The sequence below is a fragment of the Lampetra planeri genome, chromosome 17 (assembly GCF_965212315.1).
Source record: "Lampetra planeri chromosome 17, kcLamPlan1.2.h2, whole genome shotgun sequence".
Lineage (NCBI taxonomy): Eukaryota > Metazoa > Chordata > Hyperoartia > Petromyzontiformes > Petromyzontidae > Lampetra > Lampetra planeri.
Genome location: NC_136123.1, coordinates 771,297 through 798,066, shown reverse-complemented (window position 1 = coordinate 798,066; position 26,770 = coordinate 771,297). Strand labels below are relative to the sequence as shown.

The 26,770-nt window shown below is 51.0% G+C and overlaps 1 protein-coding gene across 4 annotated transcripts in view; it reads right to left on the bottom strand.

Moving 5' to 3' along the window:
• VIRMA (vir like m6A methyltransferase associated) overlaps nt 1-25,091 on the bottom strand; it is a 59,062-nt gene extending 33,971 nt beyond the window's left edge. The window contains exons 1-16 of one of the 4 annotated variants that reach the window (XM_078601800.1): nt 24,969-25,091; nt 21,721-21,836; nt 19,906-19,992; nt 19,725-19,773; nt 15,755-15,950; nt 13,145-13,267; nt 12,313-12,699; nt 11,933-12,128; nt 11,020-11,798; nt 8,898-9,081; nt 7,168-7,498; nt 5,715-5,932; nt 4,159-4,313; nt 2,539-2,621; nt 839-941; nt 262-498 (exon numbers count right to left, since the gene is read on the bottom strand). In XM_078601800.1, the coding sequence (XP_078457926.1) occupies nt 262-498; nt 839-941; nt 2,539-2,621; nt 4,159-4,313; nt 5,715-5,932; nt 7,168-7,498; nt 8,898-9,081; nt 11,020-11,798; nt 11,933-12,128; nt 12,313-12,699; nt 13,145-13,267; nt 15,755-15,950; nt 19,725-19,773; nt 19,906-19,992; nt 21,721-21,836; nt 24,969-25,034 (3,310 nt within the window). In that variant the 5' untranslated portion in view covers nt 25,035-25,091. The remainder of the gene's footprint in view (nt 1-261; nt 499-838; nt 942-2,538; nt 2,622-4,158; nt 4,314-5,714; nt 5,933-7,167; nt 7,499-8,897; nt 9,082-11,019; nt 11,799-11,932; nt 12,129-12,312; nt 12,700-13,144; nt 13,268-15,754; nt 15,951-19,724; nt 19,774-19,905; nt 19,993-21,720; nt 21,837-24,968) is intronic. The other 3 variants (XM_078601801.1, XM_078601799.1, XM_078601802.1) reach the window with 3 other exon arrangements.
• Nucleotides 25,092-26,770: the final 1,679 nt, after the last annotated feature.

The window sequence follows — 26,770 nt, the reverse complement described above, 5'->3', positions numbered from 1 at the left end:
CCTGGCCATGACTAACAACAGTGGCAAGCAGTAACCGAACCGGTCCTGAGCACGCCACCTTCACCAACCTGCACTGACCAGCATGGTGAAATACGGTCAACGAACCCTCATGACCGACACCGCACGAGAAGGCCGATAACATCCCATAGTGGGCCGACACAGTGGCTGTAAACGGAACTCTCTCGTCGTTACGGTTCTAGACCGTGCGACATGAGCCATCCCCGCTAGCCATCCCCGTCGACCCAGCGCCAGGCGCGGTACCTTGCGGCCCGCCGCCCAGCAGCTCGGCCAGCATGGCCTGCAGCAGCGAGAGGGCGCACGTGGCGATGGAGAGCACCAGGCTGCGCTGCAGGCTGGCCATGGCGCCGGCGTGGTGGCGCCACGCCTGCAGCAGCACGGCGCTCAGCTTCTGCAGCACGCGGATGAAGAGGTCGAGAGCGTCGGCCGAGAAGAGCTGGATCACGGCGAGGTTCCAGCGCAGGTCCTTCTGCTGCCCTGCTGGCGCGGGCACACCCATCCACACACACGCAGACGGTCGCAAACTTAGCGCGGGATCCAAGGGCGAATAACGACAACAGCAGAGGAAAAACCAAAAGTTGGGTCAAAGGTTAAAAAAGCCAGTGATATCCAACTGAAAATGAGCATTGAGATAGTGGCTCACCTCCAGCTTACCAATTGGCTAGAGGTAAAATGTTCACATCGACTCCATATGAATGTGTAGAACTTCTTTCGCACCTTACGTAGCCAACCGTGCTAATGGGATTATCAACAAGTTATCGATAATCATGTTAGCAAAGTCGGATAAAAGGCAGACTTTAGAAGCGATCGTCGCACGGACCTTTGATGGGCGGGGGAGGGCAGGCGATGTGCTTGAGGACCCTCAGTGCCGTGGCCAGGCCCGGCCCCTCATGGGCAACGTGGATCGTTAGACTGTCCAGGTTCTGCAGGTCAAAGGGCACACACGCCACACGTTACCCACACAGTCCTGACAATGCTGCCCAACTCCAGCCCTTGCCACCCACTCAGCAGCGTTGGCGGCAGCGTCCGAGACGATGCACGCAACGAGTAACCTCCGTGGGAGTTCCACAAATTGCCACATTATTGGCATTTGCTATATAAATTTAAGAAAATATTATTTTAGATCGTGTGCAATGTCTGTGTTGTATATTCTGTCGTGTTAGTTTAGACTGGTTAGGTACATAAGTGGATACTTTGCAATAACTATGCCTATAATAAATAATAATGTCAAGTCACTCCCGGATGAAGGCCTCCCCAAACAGTGTCAGTCATTGGGGTTGTATGACCGTGCGTCACCACGCTGGTCAGTGCAGATTGGGAAAGGGGCCCAGGACCTTGCCAGTGATGGTAGGCGTGGCCACAAATCAAACTCAGATCGCAGTGTGATAACTACTGCACCATCACTCCACGAACAACACATAGTTGGCTACATATTTGGAGTGTTAAAGGTTTCCTCCTGTAATTATTCCTTTTAACCAGTGGTGATTACGACAGAGGTGGCGAGACGTTTTTCCACATCTGCCTGAATGTTAATTCTTTTGTGCCTGGTACCAGATCTATCTGCAGTCGAATGTATCAAGAGCTGTGCGATTAATGTAAACGCATTAGCAAACCTTAACAATTCAAAAATCACCAAAATCACCCCCTCGGCCACAACCGATAGGGCTCAAGAGGACAAGCAGGGCCGCGCCGGTGGTGTTGTGTGTTATTCTAAGTGGACGTCATTCAATCACATGGCATTGTTTGCTCGCTGAATGCGGCAAGCCACCCTAATTCCACTGTCACACGGGTCTCACGAGACAAAACAGGTTTTTCTCAGCCTCCATTTCAGGTGCGGCAGGCAGAACGAGCGGCGGGGCGACACCGCACGCGAGACTGAGCTCACATCAACCGCGCGGATTCCAGCGCGGAGGGCTGTTGGTCGCACCTGACAGTGACACTCCTGCGAAAACCCGTTTGGGCTGTCGCGGCCGGGAGCGACCCGCGCGGTCAAACGGAGCCACAGAGGTGGCGGCGGCCGGGAGTCTCAGGAAACCGATGCCGCGTCGGGAGGCTACCGACGACCGGCACCACCGAGATCCCGAGTGTGAGTCAAGGTGTCGGCCACGTGCGATTAAAACCGGGTTGCTCAAGCGCAGCAAGTCGGTGGTTTCAGCAGCCTGGACGATCACCTGTGACCGTGTAAATATGCAACTGTGAAAATTGGTTGTTTAGCGTAATTTGTCTTGATCTTGGGTTGGTTTCATGTGACAAATACGCTTTGTTGGCGACGTCATCTTTCAGGAGCCAGTCTCACACAAAGGTAGTGGTGCACTGCACATTGCTTCAACGTGCAACAACATCGCGCCAATGGAGTCCAAATGGGGGTATGCACACAAAGAGCAAGAAAATGGAGGTTTGATACTGACCTTGCTACTGGATAACTGATACAGGGACCAGGATTTGCAATGCTGAATTTTGGACAAAGCAGCCACTGATGTAAGTGTAGCAATGTGCTGTGTGTGACCAGGTGCTACTCGCCTGTTTGATGTACTCCGTGAGTGCGGGAATGGAAGATATCTCAAAGTGCAGGTCCTTCACCGGCTCCAGCCACCTGCTCAGCTCTGTGATGACCCAACAGACGTTCGCTTGCATCAGCTTGATCTCATCGTGCCCGTAGAGGCCCGACCATTATTTCACCTTTATAATCCTGGACCCACATGCCCCTTCCCCCCTACTGCCCACCTGAGCTGGGAAGATTTAGCCCCATTCTACCATGACGGCACACAGCCGTAATTATACATTCTGTACAAATCTTCTGCGCTGTGCCGAATGGGTCTCGTGGTGTTCAGGAGAGCTCTTGCTAAAACATCAGACTACCTCGAAATATTTGTTTAACAGGTCACATGCTGCTGAATGTTGAAACTGGTCTAGGGGTTGCATGTTTAAACAAATCCTCCCGAAAAAGACGAGGCCAAAAAGCCCATTCAGCTGATGTACCAAAACATTATATTATTTTACTTTACATAGTGACACACCACCATGCACGTTTATTAATAGATGTATTATTTATTTTAAACCTCAAGTGGCGCAGATACCATCGCGCCCATCCCAGCACGCAGCCATTGTGTTGAAACCCAAGCGCATGTCGCGTCAGGCATGACAAAATCCAATCGAAGAGTGACTCAAAAGCGGCGAGATTTTAAAAACTTTCCGCATTGTTCCAACTGCCACGCTGGAAAATAGAACCGGGGCGGGGGGGGACGACCTCCGGATCAAAAGCCCAGTGCGTAGACGGTTCCACCATGGCAGCATCCTTCACGTGGGAACCCGTTCGCAAAGCGATGGTTAATCCGTACGCGAATTACAGCGAGTTTCACGCGTCTGTTGAGTGTTGACGTGGCAATATAAAAACCGCGTCGGCCCTGTCATTAAACACAAAAAAAAGTGGGGCTGTACACCCGTGTGTTTGTACAAGTTCACTTCCATCACTCAATTACGAGAGCGGGGGGTGGGCACACCTGTTTGTGGGATTCTCGGAGCCCGGGCTGGCTCGGCCACATTCTGCCGAGCCGCTGGGCTCACGCCAAAAGGTGGCGTCTCTCTGCTTTTAATCCCCGAGTGTCCCCTTCCGCTGGCATCGCGCGCCACGGTCGCGGCAGCCGTGTGGTGCGGAGAGAGCGAGGCCAGTCCCGATAGAATGCGGGGATCGTAGAGGTGCAGCGAGTTGTCAACAATCTCATTGGGAAGAGGTTGCGTTTGTTGTCGTCGTCGTCATCACCGTCAACCACGATCAATCCACTGCTGCGCGAAGGCTTCCCCAAGCAGTCTACATCTCTCGCGGCCTCGCGACGCGCATTTAGAATATTAATTTAAGTAAAATCTCAATCTTCACCTTTGCCGAGTGTAAGCAAGATTTCGACTCGCGACAGGCGAATTCCAGGAGCGAGTGGCGCTTGCACGGTGCGTGGCGAGTTTACAGCACGTATCTATATGTACACATGTCGAACTTGTTAAGCGCTGTACTTTGCCAATCTTGCTCATCGGAGGTTGCGGGGGAAGAACAACAAACTAATCACAAAAAGCAGTTAATGAGGCAAGGGGAGTGCGCAGGGGGTGCCGCGTGTGTGGCGAGCGTGCGGGCGGGCTGGGCGGACGCACCCTGCAACTTGGCGTTGCCCTCGTCTTCCTTGCACAAATGCAGCAGTGGCGTGCCGTAGTGCTCCAGCATGGCCACCTCGCTGGACAGCTGCACCGCCAGCAGCACCAGCATGCACGCGTAGTTGGACGCCACGGACTTCTTGGATTTCACCTCGCTGTGGAGGAACAAGGAAGCGACATTTGAAAGACTCCTCTTCCTACAAACCAGCCCCTTCCCCCCCCCACTTTAAAGTAAAACAATTTCTAAGATAAATCGGTGCAGGATTGAGAACGAATTGTTTGGGGAGGTCGAGGACGACTTGGCGAGGCTTTTTGCCAGCAGTGGATTGATCGTGGCTAAGGCTACGATTTGAAAGTAAAGAAAGCGTCAAACCTAATGTGGTTCCTTTAGCACCCCACTCCTTCCAAAGTAAAATTATCATTATCAGCCATCGTCAATCCACTGCTGGATGAAAGCTTTCCCAAGCTGCCACCACCTCTCACGATCCCGCAATTTAACAATCGGAGGGCCTGTAGATGAACATTTTTGTATCGCTCCATCTCTACAATGGAAGTATTCACGGATGCATTTCATTCCTTGGCTGTTGTGTACAGCCGTTTCCACAAATTCACCAATTTTATTCAAATTCACGATTTCTTTGAAACACCATCACTTCTGTGCCAAATCGTAGTCTTTATCACGACTGACAATGATGCCAACGATGATCTTTGAACATGTTTCATGTAGTTATCTCATGTCTTGAGCCTACCATCTCAGTTTCCATTCAGCCAGTGGGCACTGTTGTGCTATCAAGATAAATATTAAATAAATACTGGCATCCAGTACATAAACACATATATGCTAAGAGAGTACACGGTGCGTGACAGCTGCCACGATCAGCCACTATCAGAATCCTTACAAAGCCAGTTACCATCATCGAGAGAGTATATCTAACTCCATAGCACAAACAATGCCCACGAGAAAAGCCCCGAAACCCGGCCGCTCTCGAAAGCCGAGCAGAAATTTGAGCCTGCAATGCGCTTGGATGGGAGGCCAGCGTCGCTGAAGGAGGTGCTACAAGCTGCTGTGTGTCGTGGACGGCAGAAGTCAAGTAACTCTCGCAGCCTGGGCGGGTCGGCCCTCATGCACCAACAGATTTACAAAAAGACTGCTGTACCAAAAAATGTCCAGCTCTCCAACTCTGGCCAAAAGATTTATACATTTGGGTCCACCAATTGAAGCCTCGTGAACACAATGTAACGAGCACGAATCTAGAGTATTAAGTTATGTTACGGTTTAGGGACTCGCCCAATTGAAAGCTGGCGAATAATACAGAGCAGCAATCAAAGAAAAAATGACTGTTTGACAAATACACAAACGCCCCACTGGTCGGCTTCTGCCCAGCTGATGCAATACCCTCCAGGAACAACAACCGCGTGCCGGAAAGCGTTACGTAACCCAGCGACTCATTCTAGAGTCTGGCTGGCGGTGCCACCAATGGCAAAACCGGGTGGCACCTTCAGGGCGCAGGGGCGGCCATCGGGGCGTGCCCACCGCCCCCACGTCCCGCCCTTACCCCTGCTGTCCCTCCTTGCAGCACTGATCCACGAACGGGATGAGGCAGCCCAGGTTCCTGTCGAGGCCGAGCACGTGGCAGACAGCGGCGCGGCCCGTGGGGTGGAAGGTCATGAGGTAGAGGGAGTGCAGGATGCCCAGCACGCCCGAGTTGTCCGTGTCGCCCTCGCCGCCCACCCGCGCGCCGCACTCGAACAGCTCCGACACGCACTGCAGCGCCTGCCGAGGGCATCGCCGGGTGGCACGGCGCAGCGGGCATCACGATGTGCACCGCAGCACACCGGCGTCGCGACACGGATGTATGACGGCACGAGCGTTAAAACGCGCACGGCGCAACAACGGCGTGAAAACACAGGCATTGAAACGCAGGGACATCATATCAACAGGCATCACAACAAAATCAGGTGTCATGACAAAACATAACCATCACTACACACAGCATTCAAAATAAGTGAGCATTACACCACACAAGGACAGCACACCACACAAGGACATTACACCACATGGACATACAAATGCACAGCCATCACAACACGCACGCATCGCAAAATAACAGGAACACAATCCAAGGGCGTAACACAGGCATTGCAACACAGGCATTGCAACACGGGAGGCATAACAATACGAGCATAAAACGTAGGCTTTCGCAACCAATATTATCCATAAAAGGTTATTGGGTTAGATTTTCCACAACGCTAGCTGTCGCCTGATGATGCTAATTGTACCCACTGTTGAAATGTCGTACTCCAATTGTAAATGTTGTGGGTTTACTCTCCAACACATCGGTATGCTTTACGAGTAACGAATAGGCACGTTTTGTTAACATGACAAACCTTACTAATTGTCTGTGTCAGGTGGTAGCGGGTTTAACGAGACATTTATATTTACGTAATCTAAGCTAAAAACCTCTGTTATGGACAACAGGAGTAGTATCACAACATTTGGGCATCACAAGACACTGGCTTCCGACAGAGAACGTACAGCCACCAGGAATCCTACAAACACATCTCAGCGGCCTAAAATAACCATACCCAAGTGTAAACAAAACACATTTCCTCTATACCAAGTTTATAAACGATGGGTCACTATTGCTGCCAAAGCTGCCAAATATTATAGTCACGAGGTTAACCAAGAGGCGGCTCCATGTGCCAGTCTAGAGCAATGGCACCTATCGGCAGATGGGAACGAATCTCCCCTTTCCCGCCAGTTAAACGAAGACGCCAATCTCATCCTCCCCGCCTTCACAAAACAGGCAGGGTAATGTATGGTGAAACAACCCCTCAATTCGCACAGTGTGGACAGACCCCCACAGACAGCACTCCCAGCCAAGCTGCTCTCCCACGGACGTTCAGCTGGGCACCGTCACCGCTCGCGATACCCTTTTGTGAAATGGGCCTGTGGCCCAGGACGGATTCGCTCGCGCCTGGGGACGGGGTGCGACGTGTCAACCCCACCTGCAGGCTGTAAGCCAGTCTCAGCGCCAGCGCGGGGTCGCTGCCGGTCCCGCCACCGCCGCCGCTACCGCCGGCGACGGCGCCGACCCCTCCGCCGGCCGCCGGCGCGGGTCCGTCTTCGTGATCCGGCTGCTCGGCTAGCTGTGCCAGCGCGCGCACCAGCAAGCCGGCCGCCTCGGGGTGCGAGCCGAGGAAAAGAAGGCCGGGCTGCGTGGCGGCCAGGCCGGCCAGCACGTCGCGGCTCGCCTGCTGGACGCCGGCGTGCAGGCTGGCAGCCGGCGTGCACAGCAGCAGCGCCAGCGACTCCAGGAAGTGGTGCTCGTGCATGTACCTGGTGGGCGGACGGGCCAACGAGTTGGTGAAGTCGATTAAGGTTTTTGCGGTCATGCTGCACGCCTCTCCGATTTTTGGGAGGGGGATTTGCCATCAGATTAAAATCGATTTGTGTGCTCATGAAACAAAGCATCGAATAGTGCAGAGGAACAGCTTATTTGAGATTAGTGCAAATGATATGCGAATGTTAGTTTAGACTAATGAGATGGAAACAGAATGAACAATGCAAATGAGGCAGGGAAGATGGTACAAAATAAAACTAAAAACAACAAATTCTTGAAACAGTGACACAAAATCGTGACAATTCCATTAATCGCAGCAGGGTGACGACTCACTTCAGGCACAGACTTGGGTACAACACACCAAGACCCCATGTAGGGTTGTGTTTACGAAATCTGAGTTATCCACCTCAACCATGCAGAATGCAAATCAGAGGCTTGGGCATGACCCATCATTCGAGGGGCTGCTGTCTTGCCCAAGCTTGGGAACTGATGTACTTGGGGCCATCCATGTAGCAGGTACGCAAAAATCTGTCAAAACTTGACCCCTCCCCCCCTCCCTGTACGCACGCAAACTTTTTACACCCCTGCGTACGTACGCTTGACGCACCCCCGCCCCCCCCGAATCCTATAGAACGGCCGATATTTAATCCACGCAGAAATTATCAAGGATTAATAATATTAACGTGTTTAAGCAAACAGACAGTCCACCGCCGGACTATCTAACTCATTTGAAGGCCAATGTAGACAAATAATTATCGAGGCTTCACCCCCCCCGCCCTCCGTTTCCTATGCGTACATTGTCAGTAGACCCCCCATACGCAAGCGTACGCATTTGGGTTAACCCCCCCTCCCCCCTCCATGCGTACGTACTAAATGGATGGCCCCTTATGCAATATAAACTTATATACTTTTTGTTATCCGTGATTTGCTTACCTTTCCTATACCTTACACTCTTGTCGTTTTTTCTATTGTTTGTCGTTGTAACTTTCTAACCTGCCCAGACTGGACAATTGTGAAAAAGAACATTGGATTTCTCCAGGATAAATAAAGATTCTGAATGAATGGCTGCCAAAAGAAATAATATGCCGGAGAGTCTAACGTCAACGAAATTGAGCAATAAAATAATATCAAGGAGTGAGATGGACCGTGTGGAATGGCAATAGCATAGATGTGCCTTTGTACAGCAGTGGATAGAGAATAGCTTACAACGGTGGAGACACAGAGAGGCTCAGATTCGGCAATGGAACGATAAAGGCTCCGAGCACTGCTGCTAATTAATTAAGGCAACCACGGTGTCGCCACCTCTCATGCGATGTAACAATCCACTTGGCACCTGATGAACATTCGATGGTAATGATTTGGCGGTAAATGACGCGGGCAGCATTGGGCAGTTACCGGAAAAGCGCGGGCATGGGATCGTCACGTTCCGGCGGTCCGGTGATGCGTGCGGGCGTTGGGAAGCACTTGATGGGCAGCTGCAGCATGCAGTGCGGCGCTCGCACCAACAACTCCTGCATCTCCTCCAGCAGCATGGCCAGGCGGTCCAGGTCACGTGCACCAGTGCCGGCCCCACCGCACACTGGCCACAAACGCACCACACAACAACAACAACAACCGTTACTCCACTATGTGACGGTGCCATCATCGTGTCGCTTGCGCCAAGCTTGGTGAACCTTGAGGCCACGTAAAGTGTCAAACGTTCGCTCGCCGGTGGTTACGGGACAGGCCTGGGCGCTGTGGGTTAACAGACAGGACTGCGCTACAGCATGAGCTAGAGAGCAGATGGGCTGATGTGGTTAACGAGGGCCTGATATGGACTTGCCGATGACTTGTACCAATGATGTCAAGGTTGGCCCTGTTGTTAGACAATTGGACGTGGGTTGGCACCTATCCTGATTTTTCGACGATGTCCTCTTGTTGAGGCAGCTGCTGTCCTTGAAATGTTGTACCTCTTCCCAGGACATTAACAGTTCCAGATTTGGTCACTGGCATAATAATAAAAATACACCACTCAAGACAATATATTCACATGTAGTTCTCCCCTATTCTGGTATTCTGAAATCTACTTTCATGATATGCCCAGGATTTTATTTTTCTCCAATATGGCAACTCTTAAGTTGGAGGCAGCCGCCCTCAAGCAACATAGAACAGAGGAGCGATGCTCACAAGAAGGCGCAAGCACACAGACAGAAACATGCGCACGTGCATGCTTGCACCCACGCTCTCCAATGCATTGGGGTGGGACTGTGAAGCCTCACCCCAAATCCCTATCGCAAGAAAGGGTAGAGGGGGGAGACTCGGTGTTGCAACCAGGACGACCAGACAGACCACCTGCCAGGGACGGGCGGATCCCGCAAAGCACGGAGGCAATCACCTGCGAGACTGACTGTCGTCGTTCAATTCATTTCTTATTCTGGCATCGTTTGACAGTGGCACCAGATAATCTCAAACCTGTGCTTCACAATGTGATGTCCCGCATGAGGCAGGAAGGCTGCAGCGCATTGATAAAAAGAGCAGGGTAACTTTCCCCGAAAGTGGAAATTTGACTCGCATGTTGCATCAAACAACGAGGAGCATAACGAACCGTGCGTTAAAGTTGACTCTTACATTCACAATGCATCCAGTACATTGGTGTGTGCGAGAATCAATTATTTGGCAAACGTGTGTAAATAGTTGAGATTCAATTAGTTCACACTACCATAGGTAGATTCTATAATCTTCTAATCTTAAATAGCTTCACAATGCCAGTTGAGGTGGTTCTGCCACCTTGTAAGGATACTCCCCCTGGAACTCTACCGGGCACATCCCACTGGGCGAAGACCCCGGGGCCGGCCCAGTACACGCTGGCGGGACTATGTCGCTCGGCTGGCCTGGGAACGCCTGGGAATTCCAAAGGAAGACCTCGAGTCTGTGTGTAGTAGTGTAGTGTATCGTAGTGTAGTGTATAGTGTAGTAGTGTATATGTATAGTAGTGAATAGTGTAGTAGTACTAGAGTCTGTCGCCAGGGAAAGGGAGGTCTGGGCCGCCCAACTCAACACGCTGCCGCCGCGACCCTCACCAGGACAAGCGGCTTGAGAAACGAACGAACAAGCGAATGCTATCAAATCTAGTCGGATCCATGCAGGTTATATAGATTCATGCCACTACAGTACGACCTTTCCTCTGTCTATGACTGAATCACGAGAGGTGAATCATTAAATCCAGTGTCAATTTCTCACCGAATATTTTCAGTGATGCTGCGGGACTGGAGAAGGCAGCAAGGGACTCGTAGCCACAGTCAGAGTAACACTATGACACGTGGTGTGCTGGGTGTGGAAACATTTTACAGGTCGCTAACCTGAACAGACCCGATCCCTAATCACGCGTCGTTCCGTGTTGACGCTGGAGTCAACGAGGAGATCTACGCGGCTCACGTCGCTGACTCTGTCAATCGCAGACGCGTGCGCTGCGCGTGGTGTTCCTGCGCAAGTCGAATCGTAAACAAGCGGACGCAGCGATGGCCCGGCGGAGACGTACTCGACTCGGGGTCGTCCGTGTCGTCGGAGCTGTCCAGGTCGCTGTCGCCCGTGCCGGTCCCCTCAGTGCTGCGCCTCCGCCGTGGCTCCTTGGAGCCCTCCGAGAGGGCCTCGACCGCGCGCTCCACCTCCACCACCAGCTCGTAGAAGTGGCACTTCTGCAGCACGGCGCTAGCAGCCGTCGCCACGCGCACTGTCTGCTTTGACAGGATGAGGTCCAGCAGCCTCTGGTAACCGCTGGCGCCGCCCGCTTGGCCCGCGTCGCCCAGGAAACTCCGCACGCCCTCCTTGGTGCTCACCAGGCTGTCCAGGGCCTTCATGGCACCCAGCTTCAGCGAGGAGGCCATGTGCTCGGCAAACAGGAGGTCCACCACCAGCTCAGTCACGCCGGCCGCCACCAGCGCCCGCGCCTCATCGGCGCCGCACTCAGCCAGGGTGCCGGCCAGCTTGAGGCCGCCCTTGAGCTGACGCAAGTTGATGGCGATGGGGAGGACGAGGGCGGCGTCCAGGCCCAGGGCGTGCCGGCACCACGCCACGAGGCGGCGCAGCACGTCGCCGTGGGACGGGGCGGCGGTCGCTCGCAACCAGCTCAGCCCCTCGGGCAGCAGCGCCGGCGCCTCCTCCAGCGCCGTCACCCACTTGGGGCCGCTGCGCTCCAGGTCCTCCTCGTGGGCCTCCAGCAGGTCCCGCAGGCGCTCCGCTTGCTCCGCACGCTCCACGCTCCCTTCCTCCTGCTGCTTGGATTCGTTGGAGGCGATGCTCGCCAGGGCCACCTCGAACCTGCGCGCTCGCGAGGATCGCACCATTACGTCGTGTTGACAACAACCCCAGGGCGCGCTGCTTGCATCGTTCGTTCCGTCGGTTGGTGTGCCGGCGAAGGTGGCGACACACTTGGTGAGGTAAGCAGGGCTCACCGGGTGAGGTAGGGGGGGCTGAAGTGTGCGAGCGACGCCAGATCCTTGTCCAGAGGGTCGTAAGACATGGCGGGCACAGATGCGAGCTCCTCTGCTGTGTAGTGCTCCAGGTCAAAGTTCGGGTACTTATACGCTCCGTGCTCCGCGTCAGGGATGCACTCCTCATCACTCGATATCTGCTCGTACCCATCGTCCCCTGGGTAACAAAGGTGGAGAGAGTCAATTCGTGTGCATCGCCACTCTGAGTCGACGGGAAGTAAAAACTATTATTTTGACGATAATAATGACAACGATGATGGATATGACGATCATGATGACCATGACAACAACGACGACGACAAATATGACCAAGAGACAATGACAAACACAACAACACTGACGATGAAGCTTCGCCAGGCTCGTACTGTCTCCATCTCCCTCCTCATCGTCCTCGTCGGGCATGCTCTCCGCCGCGTGGCTCTCCCCTTCCTCCCCCTCCTCGCCCTCCTCAGCCTCCATCTCCTCGTCCACCACCTCGTCCTCGATCTCTTCCTCCTCCTCCTCGTCCTCCCCACCCGTGTTGCCCTCCTCCTCGCCGGCGGGCTCTCCCTCCTCCGAGAAGCGCTCCTCCGACGGCTGGGAGCACGGCCGATCTGGGGACACCGCCGGGAAGAACTCCTTCTGGGAGGCGGCGGCGGCGGCCGCGGCGACGATGGCGGTGGCGGCGGCGGCCACGGCAGCTGCGGTGGCGGCGGCCGCGGCGGCGTTCGGATCATCCCGCGAGATGGCTGCGGTCGGACAGCAAGGGGGCCGGTCGTGGCTTTAACCAGAACCTTCAGTCATATAGGTCAGATGCATTCTCCCAACCACATTATAATGTAAATAAGATTCATAATTTAATTTCGGGATTGGCCACGTTGGAATGTGGTCAATAGTTGTACATTAAAGTCCCCTTCTTAACCTCCTTCCGTTCCTCTCTTTTAGCTGCACCTCTTCATTTCCCATTCGCTTCCTCTTCTCTCGTCTTGCCCCTTCACTCCTTCCCATCTCTCCCCTACCCTTCCGTGATCCCCAAGTAACCCTCTACCCCTCAATCGCTGTCCTCAATCCTTGTCGTGCGCCCCTGCCGACTACATCATTCCATACGGTCTCCGTTTTGTAAAAGGGGCGTGAAGTTCTTCACAGATAGATTCAAGAATCCACTGCTGCCGTGTCATTGTCCGGAGGACTCACCGACTGGGAGGATGGGCACCTCATCGTCGTCGTCGTCAGGAGGAGGAGGACCAGGTGGGGTCCTGGGCCCGCGGGGCTGGTGGCGGGGAGGGCTCCGCACAAACTGCTCCTCCACGTCCCACTCTGCGCACAAAGACAAAGGGTCCCCCATGAAGCCCGACAGGCTGTCGGGGCAAGTGCCCTGAGCAGAACTTATGAAGGCCAGCATGGCGCCCGACGGGGTTGGTGTTGCCAGCACGATGCCCAACTGCCTTCGTCTCCCCAATGCTAAAGGTCACAAAAACCACACCGGGTCCTCATTTAACGTCAAGTCAACTCAGGAGAGGCCCAGGACCAGATCAGATATTTCGTGCCACCGATGCTGGCTGTGGCCGGGAATCGAACCTAGGTTTCAGGGTTGGTAGCCGCCGCTCCCCACACTGCGCACGCACACACACACATAGAGAAGCATGCGCGTACACGACACATTGCCACACCACGCAGCACCAAACCAAGAGCATCAGACCACAGCAAACACACCACAAGCAAGCGAGAACGCAGGGCACTGCGCGACAGCGAGCAGCAATCCTCCACCCCACAAGCAGAACACCGCATCACACCGCAGCACATCACACGGCAACACACACATATATATACACAATATACTATGCGGATCATATAGCGTATACATTTGACTGCATTTAACGATGTTGAACAAAATAAAATATTTGGGCATAAAAAAAACAGAGGAGAGGGCGTCAACCATACGCAGAAGATTAAGAAAATATTTTTTTTGCCTGGAATTATGGTTCAGGGCAGGGAGCTGACGACACAGATGGCTGGGGGAAGTTCCAGACTATGGGGATGGGGGTAGCAGAGGAGAACGAGCAACCTCTCACTGAGTGAATGCTGACGGGGGGGGGGGGGCTTCCACAGGGTGGAGGGGAGCAGAGTGAGACGAGAGGAGATGGGCAGGGCAGGGGTGAGGCAACGTGGGCGGAATTTTAAGATGTTGAGAGCGATACATTCCACGATGTGGAGCAGCCCATCACCACCACAACAACAACCGCCGTCGTTCACCAAGTGGCGATGACATCACCATTGTGCTTGTGCCAGGCTAGGTTCACTTTCAATCTAAAAAAATCCTACCACACCACACGTCACAATACATAAAAATAAAATTCATGCAAAGAGTTTCATGAGCGGTGGAAGTTGTCGTTACTAAATGCAAACATTTATGTTTCTGTAACTCAAACACTCACTAGACAACGGGGATAAGTTTAAAACTGTTTAACATTTTAAGTGGAAAAACTGGTTTCCTTTGCCAAGGGCCCACAAACGTGACCACCCACACCCACGCGAGACATTCAAGGTGTCAACAGTGCCTCCACCGCGGTCGAAAGCCCACAGCCCCGGTCCAGCATCGCAAAGATGCCGCAGTCGTTTTCCCACCAAACGAGTCGGTAAACCACGGCTCGGTCTCGCGGGCCACCGGCACACCACGGTGGGACTCTGGCAAGGTCACCTCCCTGGCCGCGGGCGGGCGGGTGGGCGGGAGTCTGTCACCGCGACGGTGAAGGATCGTTTTGCGCACTGGCTGTGTTCGCCTGCCAAGCACCGAAGGATGCGTACCGTGACTTATCCGGGACCTTCCCTGCCCCCCAGCGCTCAAACCGGACAGGCCGCTTTGCTACGCACCACCAAGCTGCGCGGGATAGCAAGGGAGGGTGGAGAGGGTGGGGAGGCTCCTGGAGTTCAGAATTTTCATTTAGACTGGAGGAGTAATCCAGTGAGCGATGAAGCTCTTTTTCACAGATGTCCATCATGGGCGGGTAAGCAAGCTACAACAAACAATCCGAAAAACGATAGGAGTTGGGGAGGGGAAAGGAGGGAGGCTCCTGAAACGAAGGGCGGCCCCAACGGCAGTGCCACCGACGAAGGGTCGGGCGACGCAACCGACGCGCAAACCGCCGTTGTTGCTAGCGCAGCGCCGCCCTTTGTGAGTGGCTCGTTCCGCAACGCTCAGCTAACGATCGCCGGGTTCGACAACGGGGAGATTCCAACCGCCGTACGATGGCAAACACAATGGCATTTCACTTATTTGCCGATCACCTTGATGCACCTGGATGGTGTAACGTGCGCAGCTCAACTGTGATTCACGGAGAGAGAGTGGTGGCGGCGTATTTGCTTCCCTTTACATACCTAATTAAAATAAGTAAACAAACTTTTTGTTGTTATTTAAATGCCCAAACAGTATGACTGTCGCTCAACCTGCGAACCCCACCCAAATAAATACCTGAGAATGTTCAAAACACGTGTCGATTCTTAAGGCTCACGATTCGCGTGTGGAATCGTGCATGCAAGAAGCGATGATTTACGATGTATGCAAGTTTCACCTTGAGGCTAATGGAACGAACAAGACAACAATATATATATACACACATCTCGATGCAAGTCTACTGGCCTACATGCGAGTCCAGAAACCACCGTGTAAGTCCGAGTCTCGCTAGATCAGCGCGGTTGGCACGTGCCCTGGTGCAAGAGACGCTCCATAGCTACGCCACTGTGTTCGGGCGCACGGGGATTGGGATTCGGGAGAGTAAGGCTTGGCGGGGTGGAAGGGTTAGATACCTCGGCCTGCGACTTCGTCGTACTTCTGTGGCCGCTTGTAGGGCACCGGTTGAACCCCGGGATGCGGCGGGGGTGGGGGTGGTGGAGGGGGAGACTCTCGCTCGTGGGGGCGGGAGAGGCCCCTCTCCACCACCCCGTAGACGGCCAGCGTGAGAGTGCTGTACCAACCGCGCACCACCAGCCCATCAGTGTTCACCTGCACGCACACACCACACGGGCACACACAACCACACAGTGACACACAATACAGACACGCACACAATAACATGGATACCCACACAATGAAACAGACCTATACACACACACTGCCACAAATACAAACACACAAACTTACACACAATGACACACACCTTGACACGAGCAAACAGACATTTCAATACCCAGATAAATAAACAAGAACCCTCTATAGCTGATATTGAGCACTTAGACAAAGGTCTGCATGGAGTGGTATAGCACCACATCAGGCCGTCTTTGTATCCCCGGTGCTGACATTTACACATTACATCAAGTGCTCATTTAAGAGTTGACGGAGTGATTAGTGATTAGCACAGCGTGCTAACCCCGTACACATATGTATATAAACACACACACACTCACTCACATAAAAACAACCACAAAGATACCCCGTTTCCATACAGGCTGTTGGGGAAAGTGCTGTTAGCGAGTACTTGCATGTTTTGTAAATACATACCACTACAGACATGTACACCCAAGGTCCAACAGAGACACACATGAAATCATGTGGATTCAAGGATCCAAACGGAATTACCAAGATATACACAATTACATTTCACCCACAAAGACCATTTATGGGAATTTACCAATCGTTTTATTGGTCAGCTCGAGTTACTTTACGGATCACCAAGTAATTGTCAACATTCATTCGGAATATCTGCACATACATCATGTCTGTCTCTGCGGAAGCATTGTACGTTCATCACAGCTAAGACAAAAAAATACCGCTTGTCAAAATCTGAAACAAATCGCTGGTGGGGGAAGGTGGTTGGCGAGGTGGGGCGTCATAGGTTAGATACCGTGGCAGAGGAGGGGAGAAGTCACAATCGGTCTTATGCAAGGTCTTCAAAACGGGGAATAATATGGATAATATGAATGTGGGAATTCCAGACAGTGGAGGCAGCAGAGGAGAAGGAACGACCCCTCCACCCCTGCCTGCCCCCCCACTGAGGAAATGGAGCCCGAGGAGGAAGCGACAATCGTAAGGGCACCAGGCCCGCACTACTATATTCGGACAACACATCTTATCCCCTTTTAACAATTACAGCACTGTCAATCCAACACTGGATGAAATCCTCCCCATACCATGTTGGTCAAGGGGGTTTGTTTGACTATACTTCACCACACTGGTCAGTAAATGAGTGCAGGTTGGCAAAATGGGCATGAGGCCAGGTCGACCGGTGCAAATATCCGCTTGCCACGGATATTAGCCACGGCCGGGAATTGACCTCAGGCGACTGAGTTCATAAAGTACGGCACTAACCTCCACACCACCGCTCCCACTCTTAATGCATTTCCAAGCAGAGGACTGAATTAGATACCAAGGCCGACATAGAAATGGGAAAACTGCATCTCCTTGCCTAGCAGCGGCACATCACTACGTCTCTCGGTCCTCAAACTTTATCTCATCTACCCAGCCGTGCCCTGCATTTTAATGTTTGGCCAGCTCCTACTTTGAGTGTTCAACAGTTCAATTTAAAACAAAGAGCAGTGGCACAGTTGTTAGCGCAATTCGCTGTGAATCTGGCAATCTGAGTTTGGTTAACGGGGGGTTGATCAACATCGGTAACGAATAATATCGGCACCGGTCCTGGGCCTTGCTGCCCCTTCACGAGTGTGGTGAAGTGGTAAAACAATCCCCATGAGTGGCAGTGCAGGGAGGCGAGTCGTGGATTGACGGAGGGCTGTACATTACACCGGGAGGAACCTCACATTAGATAGCAATAAACATCGCTCCCCCTACCACGGGTGGGTTTACACAACACAAGCCATGAGCACGGATGGCATTTGAGGCGCGTTTCTAGACTGAGTCACCCACCGCCTCTCACACCGCACGCTAAACCACAGCAGCAGCAGCAGCAAACCTCAGCAGGAGGAGATGGCGGCTAGAATCACGCAGGGTTTAATTTCTCTCCAAATAATTGACAGGTTGCTGATGTACGTGACAAGTACCGAGTGACCACAGCCAAATGCAAGAGGTGTTCTGGATGTGTCTGGATGTGGAGTGCCACGAGTAGCGACTCGGGACAAACCCGGGTGACTGTAAGCCCTCACTCCACACCGATCGCGACCGTCCCGCAGTGAAATCTCGTCGAATAACGAACGCCCTGCGAGCGGCACTGTCCAACTCCAGCGCGACCTCCTGAACGGTTCGCCCGCTCAGAGAGGAGCGCCGCTCTCTCTGCTGCCCGTGTATTGGCACGCACACGCGCTCACCGTTAACGTCACGTGCGTGGCAAGCCCTGACTCGCACCAAAATCCAACAGCTGCAACTTAATCAGTGGTGCCAGCTGAGCTACGATCCATTCAGTGCAAGGGGGTTTAAGGTAGGAAGGCCGTGGTGTACATTGTTTGGGCACCGATGGCCACACACCCTACGAAGCCATGAAACGTTCAACTGTGACAATATATTCCTTAATAAGAAGCCACGATACTCTCACTGTGGGTTATTGGAACATCCTTTCAAATGAGTGTTTCAATCGTCTGCCGTCTAATCTTCTGTTACGAACCACTTTTTTACACCGGTTTGAACACTTAGACACGAAAAGAGGGACTCTGTGTGACATCCTCATCATACAGGGCTTGATGGAAGGAAAAATGAAGACTGGATGGCCCAAGATCAATTTGGATGGCAATTGTGATCATGTGGACGGATAAGACCAAGATTGTGGGGGCAAACTAAAGTGGATATTTGACAGCCGAGGCATTGGTGGCACCCCCCATCAACTACTGGGCATCTGTGAACAAGAGCTTTATAGCTCATTGGATTCCTCCAGTATAATAAAGATTCTGATTCTGGTCACTGTAGTTAAGAAAAAAATGATGGTGATAATGAAACCCTTCACCGGTAAATTGAAGTAACACAAGAAAACCGTACATGTGCATGGATTATGTAACACTTCCAGCACACATTTTCCCTTGAAAGTGTTTAATTAGCAATAATAATGGTGTCAGGCGAGCAGGAAGCAGTGCGTCCGTAAGCCGCGATGAAACAACAGGGATCGGATAGCGGCTCTGCTGGGGAGGGCGACACTTTGATCAATGTAGTCAGGCTTCCAACGTCAATGTCCCGAGTAGGAACACAACTTTTACAAGAAAATATTTGTTCACCTTGGATCACTTTACGGGAAATATGGTGCCCCCGCGTTAAGAGACGGACACATGGGCAGAGCTCATACGTTCACACTTTCAACCCAAGTTGGGAAGCGTTCACGACGACTTGTTAATATACGGTAGTTTTAACATTCGGGCCTGGGCTGCAGAATGTCTCTCCCTTCGACTGCCACCGCCAACCCATGCGCATGTAATTAGTGGGCAGCAACAGAGTGGAAAAAAAAAAGCCAAGAGACTGCAGGTGAACAGGTGCGAGCATAGGCATGCCGTGGGCAGCCCCACAACCTATGCTCGAGGCAGAGCAAACAGGTTTGGGACTGGCTTTGTAAAAACATAGGAAGTGTGCCAATACCACAGGCAAATCAGGTTTCATTACCATTATTCATTGGGACTCGTTATACCCTGCTATTAATCTACCAACTTAAATCAAAATGTGCCCAGGGTCTAATGCATGCGGCACATTAAATGTATTCGAGAAAACATTACGATAAAGTAAAATGCTCTCCTCCTACGGCAGAGCCATAAATTCATTTCCAATTATTCCAACTCATTACAGTTCCAATTTCATCATCGTAACAAGAGTGACTAGGGAGACCTAAGGGCACTCGTTTCTAAAACTTACCTTATTGTTCGGCTTAAATATGATGGATGAAGGCTCCTCATAATCAAGGCTGCAGGAAAACAAATTAAAGTGCAAATTAATTACTTGCCATGAAAATTCAATTCACATAGCCCATTGACAGCACAATATTGTCTTCACATTTTAATTATTACGTGCGTGCGTTCAGACAAAACCCCTTTACCTTCCGAGCCTCTCGAACACTGACAGATTCGGTTTGGTGATGTTGCTGAAAAATAGTTCCAGCTGAAACGCACGTGGCGTGGTCTCCCTGTGTGAATACATACACGCACACACAGGTAACACAAAATTGGCATTCCAGTCCCTCCAGAAAAACGCGGAGTTTTTTGGTGATTGTTGCAGGCAAAAATCGTTGATTATGCGGCACGTTTCCTTAAAAAATGCGATGGAATATGCGGGATATTTATGCAATTTTATGCGATTAAATTGCGGGAACTTGCAAAAATTGCGGGAATTTGCAAAAATTGCGGGAACTTGCAAAAACTGCGGTTTGATGAAAAAGAGAAAAAAAAGTGATTCCCCCAACACCCTATTCACTAGACTACCACTTTAATGTAAAGAGTCATTTCTTATTACTTCCTATGATAAGCAAGCATACTACATCACAGAAAGTGCTGGGAATATTTAAGTTCTCATCTTGTTTTATTTCAGACCTTAACAAACAGATGGCTCAAACTTACAAAACATTGAGTCGAACAAGTTCTGTAGCTTTACAAAATGAATATGCTACAACTTCTGTAAAAATGAATAAATAAAATATTAAAAAATAAAATGTGTGCTTCCTGTTTTACAGAGGTAGCTATGCAAAATAATTTGCCCCCACTGTCATGTAACACACTGGGGAACTGCTTTGCGCGGTCTTTTGCGCTTATGTTTGTTGGCAAATGAGAAAGATTTGCGGGCTTCATCATGGTTTCATTGGCATCGCGGGGTTTGCAGCTTTTCAAAGATGTCGCGTAATGAGTGACGTCACTTCATAACGTTCCCATGGCAACAGGGGAAATGGCTGCGCTTGTGTGAAGTAAACGCAACATTTTTCAACTTTCTGCTAAGATATATGTGACTTTTTGCAACGAAAATGCGAGGATTATGAAATCATGCAAGCCCGCATATTTTGCGCGCGGAAATCTGCAATTTATGCGGCGAAAGTGCGGCGTATTTGAAAAAACGCACCCCCCGCATAAATATGCGGACTTTGGCTGATTTTGCGTGAAATCTTGCGATCGCATAATCGCGTTTTTCTGGAGGAACTGGCATTCTCAAACACTGGCACACTTAAGAAAAAACATGCCTCTCCCCACTGTCTGTGTGTGTGCAACTCAGTCCATGTGGCGATTTATCTCGGATTGATATTGCATGCACTTTCAGGTGAATGGTTCAGCACTATCTGCTTAAAATGATGACAGATGAAGAAAAGAAGCAAATAAGCTTCCTCGACTGCTGAGAATTCAATGTGTATGTGTGAGCAGAACGGACAATCATTTGGGGAATGATTACGAGAGTGGCCAATTAAATGCGACTCTTTGAGCGAGCAGTGCGTGAGCAAGTGAGTGACTGGTTGACTGTGAGTGAAATTGTGAGGGTGAAAGTTCAAGTGATCTAGCTTGCGAGGTGAACGAGTGGACACGAGTTAACTTTGCGTGAGCGAGTGAGCTGACGGAGCAAGCTTGTGAGCTTGTTGACAGAGTGAGTGAGCATGTGAGTTAGTGACGGAGCAAACGTTTGGCTAAAATTTGAGTGAGCGCATGAGCGAGCAGCCAAATTAATTATGAGCGAGCAATGTAGGTTGAACTTCTTTCGCACCGTACATAGCCAACCGTGCTAATCGGAGGTGCGAGCAAGCGTGCGGGGTGACCGAGAGTCGGTGTGTAAACTAATTGTGACTGCATGTTGGTGTCAACCGAGTGAGCACGCATCTGTTCAAGCTGAACATGAGTGAGTGGGCGAGTGAGCGTGTGGGAAAGTGAGCGAGCTGTACCCATAAGCGCAGGGGTCCGGCAGGTTGCTGTGTGCGCGGACGCCCTGCGGGATGACGCGCACCTCCTGGATGAGCACAGGCCCGGGGAACTGGACCATGTCCACCTGCCCATTTTGCTGCAGTCCAACACAGGGGGGGGTCCCCCCACCCCCATTATCGAGATGACGACGCTCACAGCGGCGCTCCTTCTGCTTGGCTCACACTCCCATTGCCGCAGCGCGTTCACACACTCCCCCCTTCATCGTAGCACGTTATAAACAGCAGCGGCAGTATCATTCGCTACAATAGCAACATTAGCAGCATTAAAATTAAGTAGTAGCAACAGCAGTAACACTCGTAAACAAAATGAACAGCAGGAACAGCAACAACGACCAATACAGGCGGGGGAAACAACATGCAGAGCAGGCCTGCAAGAGTAAGCACAGCCACATTAACTCCAGTAATAGCTACAGGAGTTTCAAGTAGCAATAGTTAAAGTAATAGCAGTAATCGTTCTAGTAACGGCAGCAATAGCAACAAGTGCAGCAGTATCACCAGGTGCGGCAGGAGCACGCATATATCAACAGCAGCTGTATTAGGTAGAGCAGTAAGCAAAAATCTGAAATATCTGCAGCAACAGTAGAACCAAATTTATTGACAAAGGTGCAGCAGTAATTGCATCAGCTGGATGTGATGCAGCAGTTATTACAATAGAAGTGCATGTTACAACACCCGCAGTAGCAGATACATCAGAATCATTAGTTACAGAATTAGCAGCATCGGCTACATCAGGTATAAAGTAGCAGTAGCAATAACAGCATCTGCAGCATCAATACCAACAGCAGCAGTAACACAGGTATCAGCAGTAATGACAATACTAACTGCAGTAGCAACTGCATTCGTTGTTTTAGCTTCAGAAATATCAGTAGCAGCAGTACATATAAATAAAAACAATAACAGCATTGGCTGCATAACGTGCAGCAGTAGCAACATGCACTCAAACTGGCAACAGCAGGAATAACATGATGGTCTTCATCGTCTGCTGCAAAACAGCCGCAGTAACAACACGATCTGCACTCGCAACAGTATATGCAGCAGTGACAATAGCATCAGCTGTTGACAGCACGTCCTGGAACATTAATAACAGCAACAGCTGCAGCAGTAACAGCATGACCAACCTGAACTGCATCAGTAACAGCAGCAACCATAGCAGTAACCAGTTAGCAACATCAGTAGCAGCAGCAGCCATAGCAGTAACCAGTTAGCAACATCAGTAGCAGCAGCAACCATAGCAGTGACATGTTAGCAACATCAGTAGCAGCAGCAGCCATAGCAGTAACCAGTTAGCAACATCAGTAGCAGCAGCAACCATAGCAGTAACAAGTTAGCAACATCAGTAGCAACATCAGTAGCAGCAGCAGCCATAGCAGTAACAAGTTAGCAACATCAGTAGCAACATCAGTAGCAGCAGCAGCCATAGCAGTAACAAGTTAGCAACATCAGTAGCAACATCAGTAGCAGCAGCAGCCATAGCAGTAACAAGTTAGCAACATCAGTAGCAACATCAGTAGCAGCAGCAGCCATAGCAGTAACAAGTTAGCAACATCAGTAGCAACATCAGTAGCAACATCAGCCATAGCAGTGACATGTTAGCAACATCAGTAGCAACATCAGTAGCAGCAGCAGCCATAGCAGGAACAAGTTAGCAACATCAGTAGCAGCAGCAGCCATAGCAGTGACATGTTAGCAACATCAGTAGCAACATCAGTAGCAGCAGCAGCCATAGCAGGAACAAGTTAGCAACATCAGTAGCAGCAGCAACCATAGCAGTGACATGTTAGCAACATCAGTAGCAGCAGCAGCCATAGCAGTAACCAGTTAGCAACATCAGTAGCAGCAGCAACCATAGCAGTGACATGTTAGCAACATCAGTAGCAGCAGCAGCCATAGCAGTAACCAGTTAGCAACATCAGTAGCAGCAGCAGCCATAGCAGTAACCAGTTAGCAACATCAGTAGCAGCAGCAACCATAGCAGTAACAAGTTAGCAACATCAGTAGCAGCAGCAGCCATAGCAGTAACAAGTTAGCAACATCAGTAGCAACATCAGTAGCAGCAGCAGCAGCCATAGCAGTAACAAGTTAGCAACATCAGTAGCAGCAGCAGCCATAGCAGTAACCAGTTAGCAACATCAGTAGCAGCAGCAACCATAGCAGTAACAAGTTAGCAACATCAGTAGCAGCAGCAGCAACCATAGCAGTAACCAGTTAGCAACATCAGTAGCAGCAGCAGCCATAGCAGTAACAAGTTAGCAACATCAGTAGCAACATCAGTAGCAGCAGCAGCAGCCATAGCAGTAACAAGTTAGCAACATCAGTAGCAACATCAGTAGCAACATCAGTAGCAGCAGCAGCAGCCATAGCAGTAACAAGTTAGCAACATCAGTAGCAGCAGCAGCAACCATAGCAGTAACCAGTTAGCAACATCAGTAGCAGCAGCAACCATAGCAGTAACAAGTTAGCAACATCAGTAGCAGCAGCAGCAACCATAGCAGTAACAAGTTAGCAACATCAGTAGCAGCAGCAGCAACCATAGCAGTAACCAGTTAGCAACATCAGTAGCAGCAGCAACCATAGCAGTAACAATTTAGCAACATCAGTAGCAGCAGCAGCCATAGCAGTAACAAGTTAGCAACATCAGTAGCAACATCAGTAGCAGCAGCAGCAGCCATAGCAGTAACAAGTTAGCAACATCAGTAGCAACATCAGTAGCAACATCAGTAGCAGCAGCAGCAGCCATAGCAGTAACAAGTTAGCAACATCAGTAGCAACATCAGCAGCAGCAGCAGCCATAGCAGTAACAAGTTAGCAACATCAGTAGCAACATCAGTAGCAGCAGCAGCCATAGCAGTAACAAGTTAGCAACATCAGTAGCAACATCAGTAGCAGCAGCAGCCATAGCAGTAACAAGTTAGCAACATCATGAGCAACATCAGTAGCAGCAGCAGCAGCCATAGCAGTAACAAGTTAGCAACATCAGTAGCAACATCAGTAGCAGCAGCAGCCATAGCAGTAACAAGTTAGCAACATCATGAGCAACATCAGTAGCAACAGCAGCAGCAGCGAGGCCTAGTGGATGTAAACACGGGGCCTGCGCCGACGCTGGCCGCGGTCGCGTCCTGGCGCCTCTCGGCTTGCGCTGCGACCTCCCGCAGGAACCCCCCTCCACCTCCCCTCCGTGGCTCCTCGCCCGCCTCGCCCGGGCCGCTCACCTCGACTCCCCCGTGCTTGAAGGAGTCACAGAAGAGAAGCTCCACCGGGGGGTCCGCCATCGCCATCGCCAACGCCGCCTCCTCCCTCCAGCCTAGCGACCACCTACGGCGCGCCTCATTGGTCGCGCGAAGCCCCCCCCGCTCCCCCGGTTCCGGCTCCCGTTGACCAATGGCGAGTGCGTTTACTCCGGCGGTTTACGCCAACCAATCGCGAGCAGCGCTAGGCGGGGCCAAGTCGCTGGAGCCGGGAGCACGTGGGGGGGAGCCCCGCAGCGGCTGTCGCCTTTACGAGGGGACAGTATAAGGCGACGTTTCGGGCGATGGTCCTTCTGCATAGCGCATAGAGGGATTATGGACACCAAGATACATCTCGCATCCTCTTCCTCATCCCGCACCTCCGATTAGCAACGTTGGCAACGTACGGTGCGAAATAAGTTCAGCATTCGTACACAAGCTACCTGGCCTCTGTGTGCTGTGAAGAAAAAAAGGACCCTTAGGGGCCGTCCATAAATGACGTCACGCACCTAGGGGGGGGGGGGGTCAGACATTTGTGACGATGTGTGACAAGGGAGGGGGGGTTTGAGAAATGTGACGTCACATCAAAATGCGCACCTTTAAATAAATATAGACAACACGTTCCACTTAATTAAATAGACGTTTTAATAAATGTTTTCTCCTACAACATCAGAGTGCAGCGCCACATTAAATACGCACTACAATGACAATAGTTTAAAGCGATTTGAAGCATGGTTTTTTTTTTTAGAGGGGCAGAGCTTTGTGACGTCATATTTGAGGGGGGGTCTGACTTGTGACGCCGTGTGACGACGAGGGGGGGTCAAAAATTGTCCAAAAACACGTGACGTCATTTATGGACGGCCCTTACCCGAAACGTTTGAAGGCTTGAAGAATGTGTTATAAAGTGTTTTTGTTATTTGTGCACCACTGTCAAATAATCTGTTCCTGGTCGTGACCTCATGGTCCTTGCCCCTACCGGACAGATGTGAAAAAAGAGCTTCATAGCTCATCGGATTTATCCAGGATTTATAAGTATTCTGACTCTGACCTTTGGCATAGCGAAAAGAAAGTCAGTGATTTCCTGCTGCTCAAATGAACGTTGAGGCATTGGTACGCATCTCCTGTTTGGAGACCTGCAGGGACAGTGGTGGAAATTCCACATTGCCGTGGGTGCTATGGCGAGTTGATCGATATAACAATCGCTGTTGAGTATCCCCACAAAGCAATACTAATTTTATCGACCCCGGAGGGATTGATGGACTTCACCATGATTCGAACTCTCAAACTTTCGATTGTGAGCCGCTCGCTCTCAACTAAATGTCCACATTACGATGGCGGAAGAGATTTTATCCATGGGATAATCACCTATCATTTCCCCCACAATGCAGTGCCGGATTAAACCCGTGCAGTGCCTGTAACATATGTTATGAAGGGGCCCGAGATTTTATTTGAAAAAAAATATTTCAAAAAAATGTTTAACTTGCACAGTAAAGTAATAATATTTTTCATTTGCTATACAGCCAGATAATACGAAAAATCGCTAACCTTAAACAACCAGTCCTTCATAGAAGTTGAAGGCGGTATAGTACTATAGTAATAGAGCAAGTGCAGAATCACTGAACCGGCATTTATCGCGGGGCCCTTGAAGGTGCGGGCCCGTAGCATGTGTAGCTACTTTTGCTACTCGGATAATCCGGCACTGCCAAAATGGCACTCATTTTTTTCGACCCCTGAAGGATAATGATGATGGTGACGATGATGAAAGGCTTCAGTAAACACCCCAAACA